General features: G+C 30.1%; 1 protein-coding gene across 1 annotated transcript; it reads right to left on the minus strand.

The window, feature by feature from the left end:
- Positions 1 to 2,444: 2,444 nt before the first annotated feature.
- LOC100306152 (response regulator ARR6-like) lies at positions 2,445 to 5,005 on the minus strand. Its single transcript, NM_001251455.2, has 5 exons — positions 4,696 to 5,005; positions 4,525 to 4,601; positions 4,328 to 4,405; positions 4,104 to 4,174; positions 2,445 to 2,946 (listed from the first exon to the last, which is right to left on the minus strand). Exons 1-5 carry the CDS (start codon positions 4,832 to 4,834, stop codon positions 2,697 to 2,699), a joined length of 615 nt encoding a protein of 204 aa, NP_001238384.2. The 5' UTR covers positions 4,835 to 5,005; the 3' UTR covers positions 2,445 to 2,696.
- Between the last annotated feature and the right edge of the window lie 15,094 nt (positions 5,006 to 20,099).

Here is a 20,099-nt window from a genome sequence, read left to right on the forward strand (position 1 = left end):
AAAGATCACGGAATTTGGACTCACTTGCTAGCTGCCGTGTGACATGATTAAAGGAACATAACATAATTTCTGTGACATATAGGATGTGTTTGGATATAAATTAATTTTAAATATAATTGATTTCGGTGAAAATTAATTTTAAAATTACATAAATCGTAATTTATGTTTAGATATTTTTATTATAAAATCTAAAATTTAATATATTTTTTTATTTAATAAAAAATTACTTAAAATTGTTTCAACTAATAATTAATTCTAGATCTAAAATTAATTTTGAAATCTTTTTTAGCCTAAAATTAAAAATATAAAAATTTATCTAAAATTAACTATAGACTCAAAATCAATTTTTCGGCCTAAACCCAAATACACACAGAAAGAATTGCTATATAAAATTCTAGGCCCTAAGCCTAGGAGAACTGGAAACTTTGTTATCAATGCAAAACTTGTGGCTTGATAACAACTACAGTAAAATACATTGGTATTACCCCATTGTTGGAGACAACAAGAACTTCCTGGAATACTACTATAATATAATCTTTATTATTCCTCCAATTCTGTTGATGATTGTGGAGAAAAGAAAACTAGTTTGACCATGTTCACTCGACAAGAGTGGCATCTCAGCTTTTAGATTTTTGGTTTTATTCAGATACTACATTAGAAAGTTTCAACAGAAACGGGATTTGTGATAAACAACTGTAGGTGATTCAGTTGAGAATTTTTAGAGAATTGAGAAGCAACCTTCCTAGCACGTCACCAAGGAATAAAGGAAAATGCCAAACACTATGAATATCTTGTAAAAATGTTCATTCCCATTAAAATAGAGCTAACATTTATTAATATATCTAAATATTGAGGTATAATTTACTCTTTGATATATAACAACCTACAAGTACAATTGTTTATGTAATTATAAAGTTTTATATTATTTACAAGTACAATTGTTTATGTAATTATAAAGTTTTATATTATTTAAGAGTCTAAGTTAAAAGTCGTTTATATATATTTTTTCTCTTTAACTCACTCACTAAGACGTCTTTTAAAAGGTCATCAAGAATCTAAGCACACAATACCTTAGATACAAAAAACAATATCTTAGATACAGATCACCCTAACAATATTTGCGGATTTGAGGTCAATAGTAATTATTAATTATCAATAATCAATTAAGATCTCCCATATCGAATGTTACACGCTGGATGCTGCTAGTTACACCTGCATGAGTCATGACGTGCAAATATGATGTTCTATCCAAATCTATGTACAACCCTTTATTTTTCGAGTGACTTTAGACAATTTCACGTTCACTTGCTGATTGTTGCATGCTTTTTTACTGTACTACCTATACACATTGGGGGAGAGGTGTAAATGCCTTGTCGGATGATTCAGTTATATATGCTCTTCATCAAAATACTTTCAAGTACGATTGCTTCCATATCCTAAGGAGAATTCAGAAAGCAGTATAGAATTGAGGGACAAATCATGTACTCCAAACCAGTAGATGGTGTTTCTTATTCATATGACAAAGTTGAAAACAAAATTGTGTTGAACATTAAAAATTAGAATGCTTGGTAAGATAGAGGCAGAGGCTTATGGGTGTTTGATTATGCATAGTAAATGATTGGATGCGCCTAACTTTGAAACAAGATGGCGTAGTTTTTCTGCGGTGTGTTCAGATGCACATTGTCCTTGTAATTTATCATGTTTAACCGTGAATTAATAGTTATAACTTTCACATTTTTAAATTAAATTGAAGTGATTTTTCACTTAATGAGTGTCCAAATATGCGTGCGCTAAGACGGTTAACATGAAATTTACCTAAATGTGTGGGATAAATGTAGAATCAAATCCCCATTAGTTAGACTCAGACCCTTAACCACAACTTAGGCAAACATTCATTAAACATGGGAATGCTAGTTGGGATGGTGATCAATATTTCGCATAAAATAAGGCACCTTTAAGTGAAACCCCTACGGCAACAATGTCTATGCAGCTCCAAAAGGGAATAAATCAAACAAATAAAATACATTAAAAAAATGAGAGAAAAATGACAACTCTAGAGTGTTTGTTTGGAGTGAATTGGCATGGAATTAAATAGAAAGAGGGAAGAAGAGTTGAAACGGTTCTCTTCAGTATAAAATGCAGTCAAATTGGACTGTACAGAGCTCTCTATTTTGTCTTCCATTACTTCTCTTGTGCAGTCTGTCAAAGCCAACTCTGGTCAAGTTGGTCTTCCATTACTAGGGGCAAAATTGTCCTTCTCTTATATTTAATATTTTTTCCTCTCTTTTCATTACAAAATATATTTTTCAGTTAAAATTCACTTCAGTTTCTAACTTTTCTATTTCAACTCCCATCCAAACATAGGCTAAGTAGAGGGTCCAAAAATTTCACACAATCCAGAATGTTAGTCAAGTGAATATAAAGAGACATAGTAAACAAATATTTGAGGTAAGACCCCTCAAAATAGAGGGTTTCATTAATTTAATGAACTTTCTCTGTACAGCATCAGAATGAACAAAAAAAATATGTAAGCCACCGAACTAAAGAACAAAATGATTCTGTCATCCTCTTCCTCATTCCTAATCCTAGTACTCGTTGTCAGCAATGTTTAGTGTAAAAACGCAAATTACATCTGAGGCTTTTGAATATGAACAATGGTTTGGCAAAAATGGAGGAGACATACATCACTGCTCAATCTATATGCTCAATCTAGATTTCTTCGGTTGCAATACACATGGCGATGGAGGTGATGATATATCACAGGGATGAGAAACTGATGAGAATGCAGTTGATAGAGATGGAATGCAATCATCTGATCGGCTTCTTTTTTTAGATATTTTTACTCCTTTCATCCCTTCACCTCTCATTATGAAATCTGTTACGCGTTTTACATCTGACAACTTGACAGGTTTCAACAGAAACTCCTCTGCTCCTTCCTCCAAGCAACTGCCAATCAGTAAAAACAAACAATGAATAATTGGGTCTACAAGTCAAAATAATTATCAAATTTGAGAGGTAAAGATAAAGAATACGGTATAGAACTTTGTTCAAATCTTGAAGTAATTATTAACAAACTATGAATTTTATAATCCATAGAAACACTGAGGGTGAACAACTGAACACAACCTAACGGTGTTGGCCAATAATTTCATGTGTAGATGAATAGAAGTATTGATTAGATGTATAATTATGTGGCAATTATAGTGACAATAATTGCTGCCATGCCAACAGGATCCTTTACAACAGTTGACCATTAGGCAAGAGGAAATCTGGATTTCATCATGTTTCAATCCTTGTAGCCACAATTGCAAGTTGGAAGTAACATGTTTCCAAAACGCTGCATGTGACTAACATGATGAGATTATTGATGAATCAAGTCTTAACAGATGAATTTTACTAGAACCAACCTATAATGAGAAAGCATGGGGATCTAACACGACATCAATAACCTTATCCCATTAGGTGAGATCAACTACACAGGATACACAATATCATTGACCTCTAATAAAATCAAAATTATTCACCATAATATTCCCTTGGACTCTTTAAATAATTTCCTCAGATATCCTTGTCTCCACTCTCCCTCCCTTTTTCGCATGACTAAACACCATGTGATCTATCGATGTGTCCAAACTTCAAGCCCTCAGTGATCTCATATATGTTTGGATTAAAGTTACAAAAGTACTTTTGTGAATTCCAATGTATAAACATATGAAGGAAAAATTTGTTGCTTTTGAATTAAAAGTACTTTTAAGATCTCTCAACTTTAATCCCAAAATACACCTATTTTGTCCAAACCCTACGTGATCTAATCATATCCAAAAACATATTCATGTCTTTCATCAATGCAATTCAAGTCTAGATGTGAATCAAGTCCGGGAAAACAAGATACGGATGCAGCAATGTGTAACTCATCAACTTTCTGATATTTTAGCTCACCAAACCATTAGCATAGGCAAATCAACAAACATCATCACAATCTAGTAAATATCATCACATAAATCAAGCAATTTTATCAAAGAAATCAGCCAGAAAAATAAAGGCTTCTATCTCCTAAAACCAAAGAAGAACCAAACAGCATCTTATCTTAATCAAGAGCTTACCTATCAATTCTGGTCAAGATATTCTCAGACGACATAACCACCACTGGAACCTCTCTAAAAACAGATGACTCCTGCAGATATTAACAGATAGAAGAATTAAAAATCAAGGAGAAAAGGGGGGAAACCACCACTATGAAATCAGGAAAACATTAACAATTCTCTCTTCTAATACATTCATCTTCGACAAGAAATTAAAACAAGAACGACCATGTCTCATTTCTCACCTTTATCTTCTTGAGCAATTCATATCCTGTCATCCCGGGCATGGAATAATCCGTCATTATCAAATTAACCTTCACACTCTGCCGAAACAGTCATCAAAATAACAACATAAGCATCACTTCCAAGTAAGACCTATTGTTTAAAACACTAAAAAGAAGTGCCTTTAACAATTCAAAAGCCAAGTTTGCATTTTGCTCACATCAAGACCAATGGAACTTTTTTCTCCATCCAACCCCAGATACTGCAGAGCCCTGCTTCCACTCTCCACCACCGTCACTGCCAAAACCCATATCCAAGAACAACCATCAGAACCCAAGAGAAAAAAAAAAAAAAAAAAAGACACTCAAAGTCTCCATCTTTGGCTCTTAACCTTTGCAAGACGAGATTTTGAGCAACCGTTCAATGACCTTGCGGTCCACGTGGCTGTCATCAACAGCAAGCACGTGTAACTTCCCGGCAGCACAAACTTCCGGCAAACCCTGCCTGAAAACATCGCCGGCAGAAGCCATCCCTTAACGAAAACGATGAAGTATTGATGAAAGAGATAAAGAGAAAAAAGAATGGTATTATAAAAGAAAATGAATGGTGAAGGAAGGGGAAAAGGGTGAATAAATAATAAGAAGAATGTGAAAATGAAAAGAGGGGAGATTCGGAGGATCCAAATCAGAGAGATCTTGTTTGTTGTTTTTGGAAATGAAGCAGAGAGGATTATCCCACCTGCACTTGTCGCTTCTCCTGTCACAATCATTCTTTTTTATTTTATTTATTAAAAATTAACAAACAGTAACGTTATTGATGGTCAGACAAGACCAAACGTATCTTTTTTGGGTCCACCTTCGCTCTCTCTGCATCCTTCCGAGAGCCATCTTTGACTTTCACACGGTTCAGACTTCAGATTTTGAACCATCTATTACGCGTACCTAGATCCTAGATCGATCATCACCTTTTTTACTTCCTACGTTTATTATTACAATTTCGTGGAATTTACGTTGACGTATTAATTTTTTTCAATTATTAAATATGATTGAGACAGATTTTTTAGTTGGTTAAGATTATATTTTTGAGAATGCTTTTATTTAAAAAATGAGATTTGGTTGTCTTACTTATTTTTTTGGGATTAAGGAGAAGTCCAACCAACTACTAAGAACAATCCAATACTTTTTCTTTTTTCTAACTTTTGAACAAGCATACGACTTTAACAACACAATACAACACGTTTGAATTTTTTTTTTTCTCTTTTTACTATTTGCCTTTTGAGCACATGCAATTTCTCTTTCTCAGCAGTTGTAAATTTGCATTACATTGCAGCAGGAAAAGAAAAAGATTTTTTTTATGTGTATTTATGTCCTATTTTGATTTGAACATAAGTTAGATTTTATAGTTTTATATATGTAAATCTAATTATATTGTTCAGGACCCACAAATAGTCAGTCTTCAATTGGACTTCCCAACAAACAAGTCATTTTTAACTTCTTAATATTTAAATATGTTTGACTAACCTTATCTATTGACAGGTAATTAATTATCTATAAGGTTAAATATTATCTACAATGTACATTTATTTTCTACCTTTTATCTATAAATAAATGTTTATTTCTAACATTATTTATAAGTTTTCGACTATTATCTACAAGCAAAGAATTATTTACAAAGGTTATAACAGTCCCTACAAACAAAGACCGACAGTCATGCTCTACTATTATAAATACAAGTTCCACCTAATCCTCTACACACATTTGCTCATCCCTCGAGCTTAAGCATACTTGCACCTATTCCCATATTCTTATTTGAGTAGTAAAGTCTTTTGTTTTGTAGGTCTCCACTCATATCCTCTTGACAAAGGCATCTCTCCAAGTCGATGTGTAAGGTCTGGGACCCCACATTAACCGCGTTAGCCCTAACGTATCCAAGTTTCAAATTTTGGTAAGAACACTAATTGAACAAATTTTATGTATTGAATTAGTCAAAAAAGAATTTAAAATTGTATTCCAAAATCAAAAACATGATTGTGTTTGTTTCGATATAGACGACATGTCCAAGCATTCAAGTGTGTGACCCCCGTTCTAGGGTTCTTAAAGGAATATAAATACTCGACTTAGGCTAATAGATGATTCCATATTATGCAGAGTTAGTTTTGTGTATTGTGGAAGGAGATAGGAACTAACCCTATATCGCGGGAGGGGTGTTCCTCACATGTTGTCTGTGGGATACTTAGTGTTAGACTAAGGTGGTTAGTCCAAAGAGGTTGGTTCCAAATATTCTGACCAAGAGAGATCGACCTACAAATGTCATCCTTGGAGCAATCGACCTCGGAGATATCAGTCTTGGGGGGTATTAGGGATAAGTGTGTATGTCCAAGACTTAATCCATCGTATAACCAATTACAATTCTAATAATAAAGTATTACTAGTATTTCATTATCATATTCAACTACAAAATAATTGATTTGATAAGGTTCTTGATTAAAATTATGAACTTATTATCAAAATAGAGATTATGATAATGAGAAACAAGTCGTTTATGATTTTAATTTGTTATTGGTCATGGAATTATTGTGAATAGAACATCAATAATCTAGATAGATCAATATATATATGCAATTGTCCTTATTTGACAAAGATTAATAGATCTTATTTATTAAATTACATATATAGATTATGTACATGTGAATGTGATCATTGAATTGACTCAATTGATAATTTTTAATGGTTAACATTACTTGAAATTGTCAATAAAAAATTCTCAAGAAGAAATATAATAGTTTTCTTTGGTTTGAGATTATCATATTAATAACAAGTTATTCATTATTATGTAAAAAAAATATTTACTATATTTTAATTTCAAACACCTAATGTCTTAGAATACTAGTTGAATGAACATTGGATATGAATACTAGGCAATGAGTTTGAGTTCTACTAAGACCTTGGTTAAGACAATTGAATGAGAGGAGAAATGAATTTCTTAAGGCATATGTTAACTTATTAGAGTTTGACCATAATATTAATTGAGATGTAAATGATGGAAGAAAATAATATTACTTATTATTGGTTCTTGAAAGTAAAGATTGTTACTTCATGTTATCTGAATGTTAAGGAATGTTGTTGGAAGCTTACCTTGATTAATGAATTAATAACGATTAATTTACTATTAGCTTAACATTGAACATATAAAATCACACACAAACGGGTGTTCCAATTTTTGCATAAGAAAATAACTTATTTGATAATTAAATTATAGAATTTAATTTAATCAAATAAATATTTTAGTAGAATATTATTATATTATTTGTTAAAGAGTATTCATTACTTAAATGTGTAAGTTGTCCACATTTATAAGAATTAAAATTCTATTGACACTTATCATGATCAAATCATATGATTAGTTGTTGCAATTAATCATGGGATTATTTGGAAAATATCTTTGTCTTAAACTAAAAAGTGTCTTAAAATAAGAAGATATGAGGTATTTTGAAATCAAATCTCTATTTTAAAAAACTCAAATTTATATCTCTTTAACACTATAAATAAAAATCTTTGCCCAAGAGAAAAGTACACTAGACAAGTTAGAAAAACTCAACAAGAGTTTAGGAAAGAGTAGAAAATGAGTTTGCTCTTCTTATAGTTTCACTCATCAAAGATTATAAGTTTTTTTTTTCTCTAGAGCCTCTAGCACTTATTATCATGTGTATTAGCCAAGTTCTTTCATGCTCATTAATAAAAATTTCAGACTTGTCATAAGGTTTTATTCTTAATACTTTTCTATGTGATTATTCTTTATACTAGTCCATTTTTATGAAAATTTTATTCTTTATACTAGTACTTTTTTACGAAAATTTTATTCTTTATACTTTAACAATGGAACTTAATAATTTTTAATTTTATTTTATTCAATAATTTAATTAATTGTTATGAAAATCATGAATAACTATTTATGCTTCAGAACATTATGTAACTAAATCTCATTTTTTTATTTAGAGTGTGTTTATATGGCAGCATATTTAATATATATATATATACTAAGACTATTCTTTGAAAAGTCATCTTAAAATGTTTACATTTTAAGATGATTTTTAGAAAAACTGTCTTAGAATTCTCAATTTTTAAAATTAAAAAAAAATATTTTAAGACGATTCTTTGAAAAACCTTCTTAGATTATAGACATTCTAAGACGGTTTCTTGGAAAAATCGTCTTAGAATTCTCAACTTTTAATTTTTTTTAAAAAAAAAGATATTCTAAGACTATTTTTGGTTATTTGTCTAAAAATCGTCTTAGAATAATAATTGTTTTAAGATAGTCTTTTAGGAACTGTCATGAAAAATCAAGTTAGCTTCAAAACTATCTTTTAATGTGTTAAAAAACCATCATTAAAAACTCTTTTTACGGTGGTGCCACTAATATTTTTCACTAACATTAAGTATAACCTTTTTCATTTAAGCTTAAAGTGAGACAGATCATAAGCTCTAAAAAAAACATTTGAACTATTTTCACTCTTATTTATGAATTTTGTGGTTATTGAGTTTTAAATTTGATTTTGGCACCTTAAAATGAAAAGTAACATTTTATTATTTTTACCTTAAATAATATTTGCTTATGTGTTTGTTAATAAATATATTATTTTAATTTAATATTTCATTATTATTTCAAAAAATAAAAATATCTGTCAAAATCTAAAAACACTTTTGTTAAAATTATTTGACAATATTTATTATATTATTTTTTAAAACACGTATTTTATGTACAATTTAATTTAGTCAAGTTGAATTTTATAAAATATTTTTTAAACAAAATTTTTAAATTATAATTTGAACAAATTCTCTTTTCTGTGTTTGGTACAGGGGAAAGACAATGAAAATAATGTTTTTTTTGTAAGAAAAAAAAATCTTCCTTTTCTCTATTTGTTTTTGTTTCGATCACGAATTATCCTTAGAAAACGATTCGAACATAATCTATTATTAGAGCATTCAAAATGTATAACCTACCTACCTATAGTTTGGATGCAACATATATGTATCCTTAACTAGTGCTTTTATCTGATCATGTCTGATCTTTCAAAGGAGGCTTCGTCCTTGCGTGGTAGTTAAGAATATTCCCTTGATCTATGCAAAGAGTTGTCAACATTTCAACTTGTCCGTTACAAGGTATGAATCGTGGGATGGTAATGTTCAGTGTATAACTTAGTATTGATCTAACAATGAGCTTGGTCAATGCCCGATATATTTGGAGGTTGTGTCGAAGCAAGGCTATTTTCGGTGATACCGAGTGTGGGGTTGAGAACTATGAATCGATGATAGTTGGTATTTGATCAAGATTTGATGTTCGGATGTACATAATTCTCCAATCTCAAATGTAAAGAACAAAGAACTTATAACCAAGTTTGTGTATACTAACTTAAAAACCGAAAAGGTACAATGTTTTAATTAAAAATATTTAGTTATTTATATTTTTCCTCTTTATTCTTTTCATCCATTTATATATAAAACATTCAAGATATATTTATTTTCACTTTCACATCACTTCTACTCAATTTTCTTTGTATTTATTTTAGTCAAATGTTGACAAGTGTCTTAGGATACTGATCAATGAACTAAAAAATAAATAAAAAATTATTGGAATATGTAAAATTGAGTTATTTATGATTTTTTTATATTTATCTATAATTTATACATTAAATACTTTACTTTTTCTAGCATCAAATCCTTTGTGAGAAGAAATCATTGAAAGAGAGTTTTTTTTTTTTTAAAAAAAAAATTTCTTACTAGTCAATAAAATTCTTTCTTATTTTCCTCATTTCAATTCTTGGATCTAATACGCCAAATCCACATTAAGGAGCAAATGATATAGATTATTATACGGGAAACTTTTCCCTTTGTGTAAAACAGATATCATCTTTTCTGTTTTAGTCTATCTTTTCATTTTTCCCTTTTTCTTAAATATAAAGGTTCCTAACAATCTTTTTAGTCCATTAATTAATGTTCTAAGAATATTGATTAGTAAGATTTTTTATTTTATCCCGTATTTATTATATCTTATCTAGTATTTCCTCTAGACTCATATAATATAAGTAAAAAAATGATTTTGTAGGTTAGATTTAAATATAAGTAAATCTAATTAATTTTGTCTTATTTAATATTATTATTTTTAAAATATTTTTTATTTAATTTTATTATATTTTTAATGATTATTTTTTATTTATGATAATAAATTTTAATAAAAAATATTTAAAAATAATCTTTATTTTTTACTTGAGATTAAAAAAATATTAATTAATTTTTTAATTAGTATAAAATAATTATTTTTGTTTCCATATCAGCATGAATAATATTATTTTCTCTCATTATTTCTCTTCTCTTACCGTCATCACCAATTTTTACCTCAATAAATATGGGTGAATATGGCTTTGTACTCAAGTACCAACGCCAATTTCTAAAGTAAAAAGTTTGAATTGTGCATTTATGATATCACATTGGAATGGCAAGACGACTATGTCCGGCAGAACGTAAGTCCAATTAAAGATATGGAGATTGGCTTCGTCATCAGTCACCTGAGCAGTGATTACTCTGCACCTGTAGCAGAAGCACAGGTCTTGAAGGTAATTTGGAACATCAACTATACTGCATTAACTTCATTTTTTTTCATTTATTCTTTTATTCTTGTCTTTTTATTGTAAAATAAATTATATAAATATATGATATAAATATAACTTCCCTTTACTTTACAGTAACATATCTTTCAATGTTTACAAATGATTCTGATGCGGACTGCACAGTAGGGAGTCACTCAGGTGGTGGGTCCTACCTCCGTATGTGTTAGTGTGAACCGAGGAATATCTTGATTTTGTGTTATAGGATTCGATGCGCATCACTCATCCCCTGCTGTCATAGGATTCGCCTCTCTTCTATTACGCTCCCTTACATGATCTATGATCAATCCATGATCCATTTAGTTTTCTGAGCTCCATTCATCTGTTTTTTTGGTTTTTTTTTTTTTTAATACAGATCACAGGTGTTTTTTATGGCACACAAGTGTTTTTTTTCCGGAAAATTTATATGAATTAGAGTCTCCAAACGGCAAATTGACCCAACCGGAATTCTTTTACAAACATATTCCCAAAACATGTCCCTTTTGAAACTTTTTACGCATGGAGTCTACACGTATATTGCCATTCGTGTTGGCGTAAAATGAGTAAAAAAAAAAAAGAAGTACCTTGTTTTGTCATTAACGTTGACGAAACACACTATTGTCCTTTACCTACGATGCTAGCACCATGTGTTTCGCAAGAACGACTGGTGAAACACTTCTTGTGATTCCGCAAGCACTGCTGGCGAAATACGTCAAGCTCCATTGGGTTTTGCAAACCCCATTAGCGAACCATGTATAAGATGGGTTTTGCAATTCCCATTAGTGAAACATCTGCAGTGCTTCCAGGGAGCTTTTCAGAGCAGGTTTTGCACAGTGCACCGGAAGCTTTTCCAGAGCATTATTTCAAAAAATAATTTGACTTAGTAATTGTATTTAAAATAAAATATATATGACTTTAGCATGTAAGTGTACAAATAAATTAATGTTATTTGTGATTAAAAAAATATAGATAAATTAGCTAGATGTGTTTTAAAAATATGGTTAGATATGATAATTTATCAACAGGTAAAATTAGATTGAAATTTTTTCTTGTTATAATTTTTTACATTTTTTAATATTAATACTAATTTTAATTGAGGTGTTGAAATTGCAATCTCTAAGAGTGCATTCCCACAAGCCTTAGGACCAGTATTTGCTATTAATATTATATTTATTTAAATATTATTAGAAATTAGTCATCGATATGCCCTTCCATTCAAATATTACACCTTCATTTTCTTCGTATACCCTTTCATTGAAATATAACACTGTTATAACCGAATTCATCATATACCAAAATATACCTAAAAAAAATTGTTATAAATAATTAATCATAATAATAATAACTTCTAAAAAATTAATCTAATTATATAAATTACTACTTCAGTTAAATTTGAGATTAAAACTTAATTCTAAAAAAATTGTAATTGTAAATGATACGTTAATTTAAAAATGAGAGATACAAGCAAATATTAAAATGATAGAGATATAAGAAATAACAAACTTGGAGGAAATTTTCGAACTGCAATGCAAATTGTCTCCTAAGTTTTGCTTTCAGAAAACTAGAAAAATCTTGCACAAGTGTATTTATTTTGCAACTCATAAGGTGTTATATAAAGGGGAGGGGAGAGAGAATGGGGTAGCTGGCTCCCAAAAAAACAAATAACGCTTCTGAAAGGCTAGCTTTTTTCGTATTGATAGGTGCAACTTTTTTTTTTATAGCTGCAGCTTTTTGTGTGATGAAAAGACCAAACACAAATGGCCCCACATAACACAAATGGCGACGTGACTGGAGCAAACACGAATGGCGATATAAGTGTTTCGCCAAAGAGAATGACAAAACTCGTGTAAAAAACAGATCCCCTGCGTAAAAAGTTTCAAAAGAGACTTGTTTTGGGAATATGTTTGTAAAAGGATCCCTATTGAGTCAATTTGCCGTCTCCAAACTCATCAAGGTCAAACATGTTACAAGATTTATTTAACATTTAGAAAAATAGTTACGGATAACCTACCAATAAAGTTATTACATTGATGATGGATGTTGAACTTGCTTCCTTATGAGATACCAATAGAGAGGATAAAATGAATCAAGCTAGCATGTCAGGCTCGATCAAGTTCAAGTGAGAAAATGTTGACCTAAATAGAAATTGAACCTATTTTATCAACTCTAGATAGAGTATGACCTTTCATAATTTAATCAATCTTTGTTGGTTGTACACAAGTAGTTGAACTTTGAATAACACTTGAGTTTTATTTCTACCTTACCTAATCAGTGTGATATCTTAAAAAAATTAAACATAATTATTTTTCATTTTAACTTAATCATGAAAAAATTAATTATTTATCATTATGAAATGTGAATGTATGTGTATGAAGATTTTAATGATGCCAAGACAAAAGCAACACAAATTTTATTTCAAGTCCAAATCAAGACCTGGAAAACAAAGATCAAGAAAAAAGTTAAGTCTTAGTCTATCTTTGGTCTCACAACATAGTTTTTAAATTGATTTTAAAATAGTTTTAACATTTTATAAAAAAAATGCATTTTTTTCACTGGTAATCGATTACCAGGCATTGTAATCGATTACCAGAAGTAAAATTATATTAAAATTTTTTTTTTCAGAAAGTTTGAAATTTGAAAACTGTAATTGATTACCACTTGTTTGTAATTGATTACCAGTAACAGAACTACAAAAATTCAAATTGAAAAGTCATGAATTCTCATTACATAACTATGTAATCAATTACCAAAGAGTTATAATCGATTACCAGTGAGGAAATTTTAAAAGTTACTCTGAAAAGTCACATCCCTTCATAAGTTTTTGAAAAATCACCAAGGGTCTAAAAATATGTGACTTATCTACGAAAGTTTTTAAGAGATTTTTTTATAACCTTATTGTCTTATCCTCTCAAAAACAAATTATTAGTCAAACAATTGTAAATCAATTAAGGATTCTTCTAAGAACTTCATCTTGTATCATCTTCTCTAAAAGAGAGAAAAACATTTATACTTTCTTTAAAGACTTATTGAAATCAACAAGTTGTTTGTCTCTTGAATTGTAAGTTTCCTGAACACAAGGGAAAGGGATCCCTTGGGTGTTTAGAAGTTGTAAAAAGGATTTTTACAAAGTTAATATAAATCTCAAATGGGTTGCTTGAGGACTGGACGTAGGCACAGGAAGTGACTGAACTAGAATAAACTGAATTTGCATTCCTCTTTTCCCTATCTTAACTACTTTATCTTGCATATTTTATTTATCTTGCACACTTGAAGTATTCTGTTGATATAAATTTCATCTTCATCGTCAATATTCTTAACATATAGATTTAAAAGGGGATTTAGAAGTCAATTAAACAATAAATTTTTTAACTTAATTCACCCCCTCCCCTCTTGAGTTATTGAGGCCACTTGTCCAACAAGTGGTATCAGAGCTTGATTCTTGTATAAAGTTTAGAAACTTCAGGAATAATTATGGTCTCATCAAACTTCCTATTTCCCGAAGGAAACTCCATTAATAGGCCTCCTATATTTAATGGTGTGGCTTATCATTACTGGAAAACCCGCATGCAAATCTTCATAGAGATTATAGATTTAAACATCTGGGAAACCATTGAAATCGGTCTTTACATCCCTACAATGGTAGTAGGAAATGCAACTATAGAAAAACCTAGGAAACAATGGGATGAAGAGGAAAGAAGAAGGGTACAATATAACTTAAAGGCTAAAAATATAATTACCTCTGCATTAGGAATGGATGAATACTTTAGAGTCTCAAATTGTAAGAATGCAAAAAAAATGTGGGATAGATTGCAAGTAACCCATGAAGGAACAACCGATGTAAAGAGATCTAGAATAAACACCCTAACACATGAATATGAACTTTTTAGAATGAATCAAAATGAAACTATACAAGATATGCAAAAGAGATTCACACATAAAGTTAATCACCTTGCATCATTAGGAAAAATATTTCCTAACGAGGATCTCATTAACAAAGTACTAAGATGTTTAAGCAGGGAATGACAACCAAAGGTAACTGCAATTGCAGAATCAAGAGATCTCACTAACATGTCTCTTACAACTCTTTTTGGAAAACTTCAGGAACACAAAATGGAACTTATGAGACTAAACCAACATGAAGAAAATGACAAGAAAAAGAAAGGAATTGCACTTAAAGCCTCATCTTCTATTCAAGAAGAAAGTGACAAAGAGGGCTTGAATGAAATAGAAGAAGATGATGATTTCAGTTTCTTCGTAAAGAAATTCAATAAGTTTCTAAGGAACAAAGAAAATCAAAGAAGAACAAACTTCAATTCAAAGAAAAGAGGAGAATATTCATCTTCTGTTCCAAAGTGCTATGAATGTAATCAACCTGGACATCTGAGAGTTGATTGCCCTGGTTTCAAGAAAAGAATGGAAAAATCTGGCAGGAAAACCTTCAAAGATAAGAAAACAAAGAAAACTTACATCACTTGGGAAGATAACAATATGGATTCATCCGGAGACTCAGAAAATGAAGTCGTGAATCTAAGTTTCATGGCCAAAAACTATGATAGCGAAGAAGAGGTAACATCTTCTAACAATAACCTATCTATTTCCTTTGATGAACTTCAAGATGCATTTAATGACTTGCATAAAGAATCAGTCAAACTTGCCAGACTGGTTTCATTTTCTAAGAAAACAATTTCAAATTTAGAAAAAGAAGTTATGAAATTAAATATAGAACTAGAAAATCTTAAAACTGAAGTCAAAACATTAAAACAAATTGATACAAATCAATCTTCTACCATACAAGATATTAATATAGTATCTCACTCATGTAAATGTTGTGATAAATTTAAAGTAGAAATTAAAGATCTAAAATATTCTCTTGCCAAATTTACTCTTGGAAAAAATAATTTAGACATTATACTAGGAAAGCAAAGATGTGTGTTTGATAAGGCCGGATTAGGATATAGACCTAAAAAACAACAGAAAATGTATAAAAACTTCTTTGCATCTTCTCAAAAGAATAGTTATTCTTTCTTAACATGTTTTTACTGTGGAAAGAAAGGACATAGTGCATCAACATGTTAAATTAGGAAAAATAGTAGTAACATTAAAATGATATGGGTTTCAAAAGAATCTTTGATAAAAACTAACAATCAAGGACCCAAGAAAATTTGGGTACCTAAGTCAAAAACATAATTATGTGAATGAAGGATTTCTTGAAGAAAAGCTGGTACATTGATAGCGGATGCTCTAAACACATGACGGGAGATGCATCAAAATTTACTTATATATCTCCCAAGAAAATTGGACATGTGACTTATGGAGACAACAACAAAGGTAAAATTCTTGGAATAAAAAAAATAGATAAGAATCCATCTACCTCCACTGAAAATGTTTTACTTGTTGATGGTCTTAAGCATAGTCTACTAAATATTAGTCAATTATGTGATAAAGATTTTCTAATATCATTTGACTCTCATAATTGTGTTATTGAAAATAAACATGATAAAAACATAAAACATATAGGCTATAGAACTAATAATGTATACATGATAAATTTAGATAAAACATCATATCATGATCAATGTTTTTTATAGTAAAAATGATTATTCTTGGTTATGGCATAGAAGAATTGCTCGTATAAACATGAAATATTTAAATAAACTAATTTCTAAGGATTTAGTAATTGGTTTACCAAAACTCAAATTTGAAAAAGATAGATTGTTTGATGCATGTCAAAAAGGAAAACAAATAAGGATTTCTTTCAAATCAAAGAATATTGTTTCTACAACTCAACCCTTACAACTTTTGCATATGGATCTTTTTGGTCCCTCTAGAACTATGAGTTTTGGAGGAAATTATTATGTTCTTGTTATATTTGATGATTACTCAAGATTCACATGGACATTATTTCTCACTCCCAAAAGAGATGATTTTCATGCTTTTAAGAAACTTGCTAAAATCATTCAAAACAAGAAAAATCTCAATATTGCATCTATCAGGAGTGATCAGGGAGGAGAATTTGAAAATAAGGATTTTGAATCGTTTTGTGATGAAAATGGCATTGAACATAATTTTTCTTCACCTAGAACCCCTCAACAAAATGGAGTAGTTGAGAGGAAAAATAGATCTTTAGAAGAAATAGTTAGAACTTTTCTTAATGATACAAATCTTCCTAAATATTCATGGGCTGAAGTTGTTAATATTGCATGCTATATAATGAATAGAGCTTTAATTAGACCAATTTTAAAGAAAACTCCATATGAATTGTACAAAGGAAGAAAACCGAACATTTCTCATCTTCATGTTTTTGGATGTAAGTGTTTTGTGCTAAACAACGGGAAAGACAACTTAGGTAAGTTTTATGCAAAATCTGATGAAGGTATATTTCTTGGTTATTCCTTGAATAGTAAAGCTTTTAGAATTTATAACAAAAGAACTATGATTATTGAAGAATCTATCCATGTTGCTTTTGATGAGACTAACCCTATAAGGCCAAGAAAGGAAATACTTGATGATATCACAAATTCATTAGAAGACATACACATTGATGAGAAAGGGCACAAAGGCAAAGGAAATGGAAATGAAGAAGACTTTCAAATCGATGAAACTAAAAGAAATATAGATCTTCCAAGAGAGTGAAGAACTTCAAGATATCATCCTCTTGATAATATCATCGGTGACATCTCAAAAAGGATAACAACTCGACACTCTCTCAAAGATGCATGCAATAATATGGCTTTTGTTTCTTTAATTGAACCTAAAAATTTACATGAAGCCATAATTGGTGAACATTGGATTATTGTTATGCAAGAAGAGTTAAATCAATTTGAAAGAAATAAAGTCTGGGTATTAGTTGACAAACCTAATAATCATCCAGTTATAGGAACTAAATGGATATTCAGAAACAAATTAGATGAATATGGAATAGTAATTAGAAATAAGGCTAGGCTAGTGGCCAAAGGATATAATCAAGAAGAAGGAATAGATTATGAGGAAACTTATGCTCCAATAGCCAGATTAGAAACCATTAGAATGTTATTGGCCTTTGCATCCATAATGGATTTTAAACTTTATCAAATGGATGTTAAAAGTGTTTTTTTAAATGGTTTTATCCAAGAAGAAGTTTATGTTGATCAACCTCCTGGTTTTGAAAACTCTGATAAGCCCAATCATGTCTTTAAATTGAAAAAAGACTCTATATGGTTTGAAACAAGCCCCTAGGGCTTGGTATGAACGATTGAGCAAATTTCTTTTAGAAAAGGGCTTTACAAGAGGAAAGGTTAATACCACACTCTTTATCAAAAGAAAATTGTATGATATTCTCTTAGTACAAATATGTTGATGATATAATCTTTGGGTCAACTAATGATTCTCTATGCAAAGAATTCTCTCAAGATATGCAAAACGAATTTGAAATGTCCATGATGGGTGAGTTAAATTTATTCCTTGGACTACAAATAAAGCGAACAAAGAATGAAATATTTATTAGTCAGTCAAAATATTGCAAAGAAATAATTAACAGGTATGGGATGGAAAATGCTAAATACATGGCCACTCCTATGAGCACTGTCTGTTATCTGGATAAAGATGAAACCGGTCAGTCAATAGACATAAAGAAATATAGAGGTATGATCGGATCTCTTCTTTATTTATCAGCAAGTAGACCTGATATAATGTTTAGTGTTTGTATGTGTACAAGATTCAAGCAAATCCCAAAGAATCTCACCTTAGTGCCGTTAAAAGAATAATGAGATATTTGTTAGGCACTATAAATCTAGGGTTATGGTATCCTAAGAATTCCTCTTATAACTTAGTAGGATACTCTGACTCTAATTTTCCTGGATTCAAAACGGATAGAAAAAGTACTAGTGACACTTGTCATTTCATTGGTTCTGCTCTAGTATCATGGCATAGTAAAAAGCAAAATAGTGTTGCCTTATCCACTGTAGAGGCGGAACATATTTCTGCTGAAAGTTGTTATGCACAAATACTCTGGATGAAATAACAACTTTCTGATTATGACTTAATGCTTGATCATATTCTCATTCGGTGTGATAACACGAGTATAATCAATCTATCTAAAAATCCTAGTTTGCACTCTAGAACAAAACATATTGAAATAAGGCATCATTTTTTGAGGGATCATGTTCAAAAGGGGATTATGTGTTAGAATTTGTTGACACAAAGAATCAGTTAGCTGATATCTTTACAAAACCATTTTCCAAAGAAAATTTCTTTGCTATTAGAAGAGAATTAGGACTCAGACCCAATTAACTTAGATTCCTAGCCACTTTGTTTGATTATAATGTTTTGATTGTTTATAATGACTGTTTTTAATGGTTGTTTTGCTTGTTTATGATAATTGATTACTTTGAATGTTTATAATAATTGCATTTGATGGTTTTTTTTGTGATTGCTCATACTCATAAATGTTTTTGATTGCTTAATTGTATATTGATTGCTTATAATCACATATTTGTCTTGATTTTTAGCATTAAAACTCACATTTTAGGGTCTAGTAATCGATTACCAAAGAACAAGGATGTTTTTCTGCAGATGTTTTGGTCATTCATACTACAATTTAAGACTTGATATGTTTCGAACTTGGTTGCTTCTTTTATGATTGCTTTGGTAATTTATAAATACTGTTTTGGACTTGCTTTGTTTGGTATGTTTAGCACTTGGTTGATTCCTCTGTGAATGATTGGTTATTACATGAATGATTGTTTCTATTTGGATGTTTTCCTCGTTTTGATGTTGCCAAAGGAAGAGAGAATCATGTAAGGTATAGGGTATATATAGGTACAAGGTATATTTTTTTTTTTCAGTAAATGATTGCAAAATTAATGGGGAGTGATCATCTCGCAAAAGAAATATTTTACAGTAAATGATTTCAGTTTCAGTTGGTTGTCATTATCAAAAAGGGGGAAAATGTAAATGTATGTGTATGAAGGTTTTGATGATGCCAAGATAAAAGCAACACAAGTTTTATTTCAAGTCCAAATCAAGACCAAGAAAACAAAGATCAAGAAGAAAGTTAAGTCTTAGTTTATCTTTATTAAAAGAGTCTCTTAGTGATTACAAAGGTTTGGCTTCACAATATAATTTTTAAATTGATTTTAAAATAGTTTTAACATTTTCTGAAAAAGACATTTTTTCAC

Source organism: Glycine max, chromosome 4, assembly GCF_000004515.6.
Source record: "Glycine max cultivar Williams 82 chromosome 4, Glycine_max_v4.0, whole genome shotgun sequence".
In the NCBI taxonomy this organism is placed as follows: domain Eukaryota; kingdom Viridiplantae; phylum Streptophyta; class Magnoliopsida; order Fabales; family Fabaceae; genus Glycine; species Glycine max.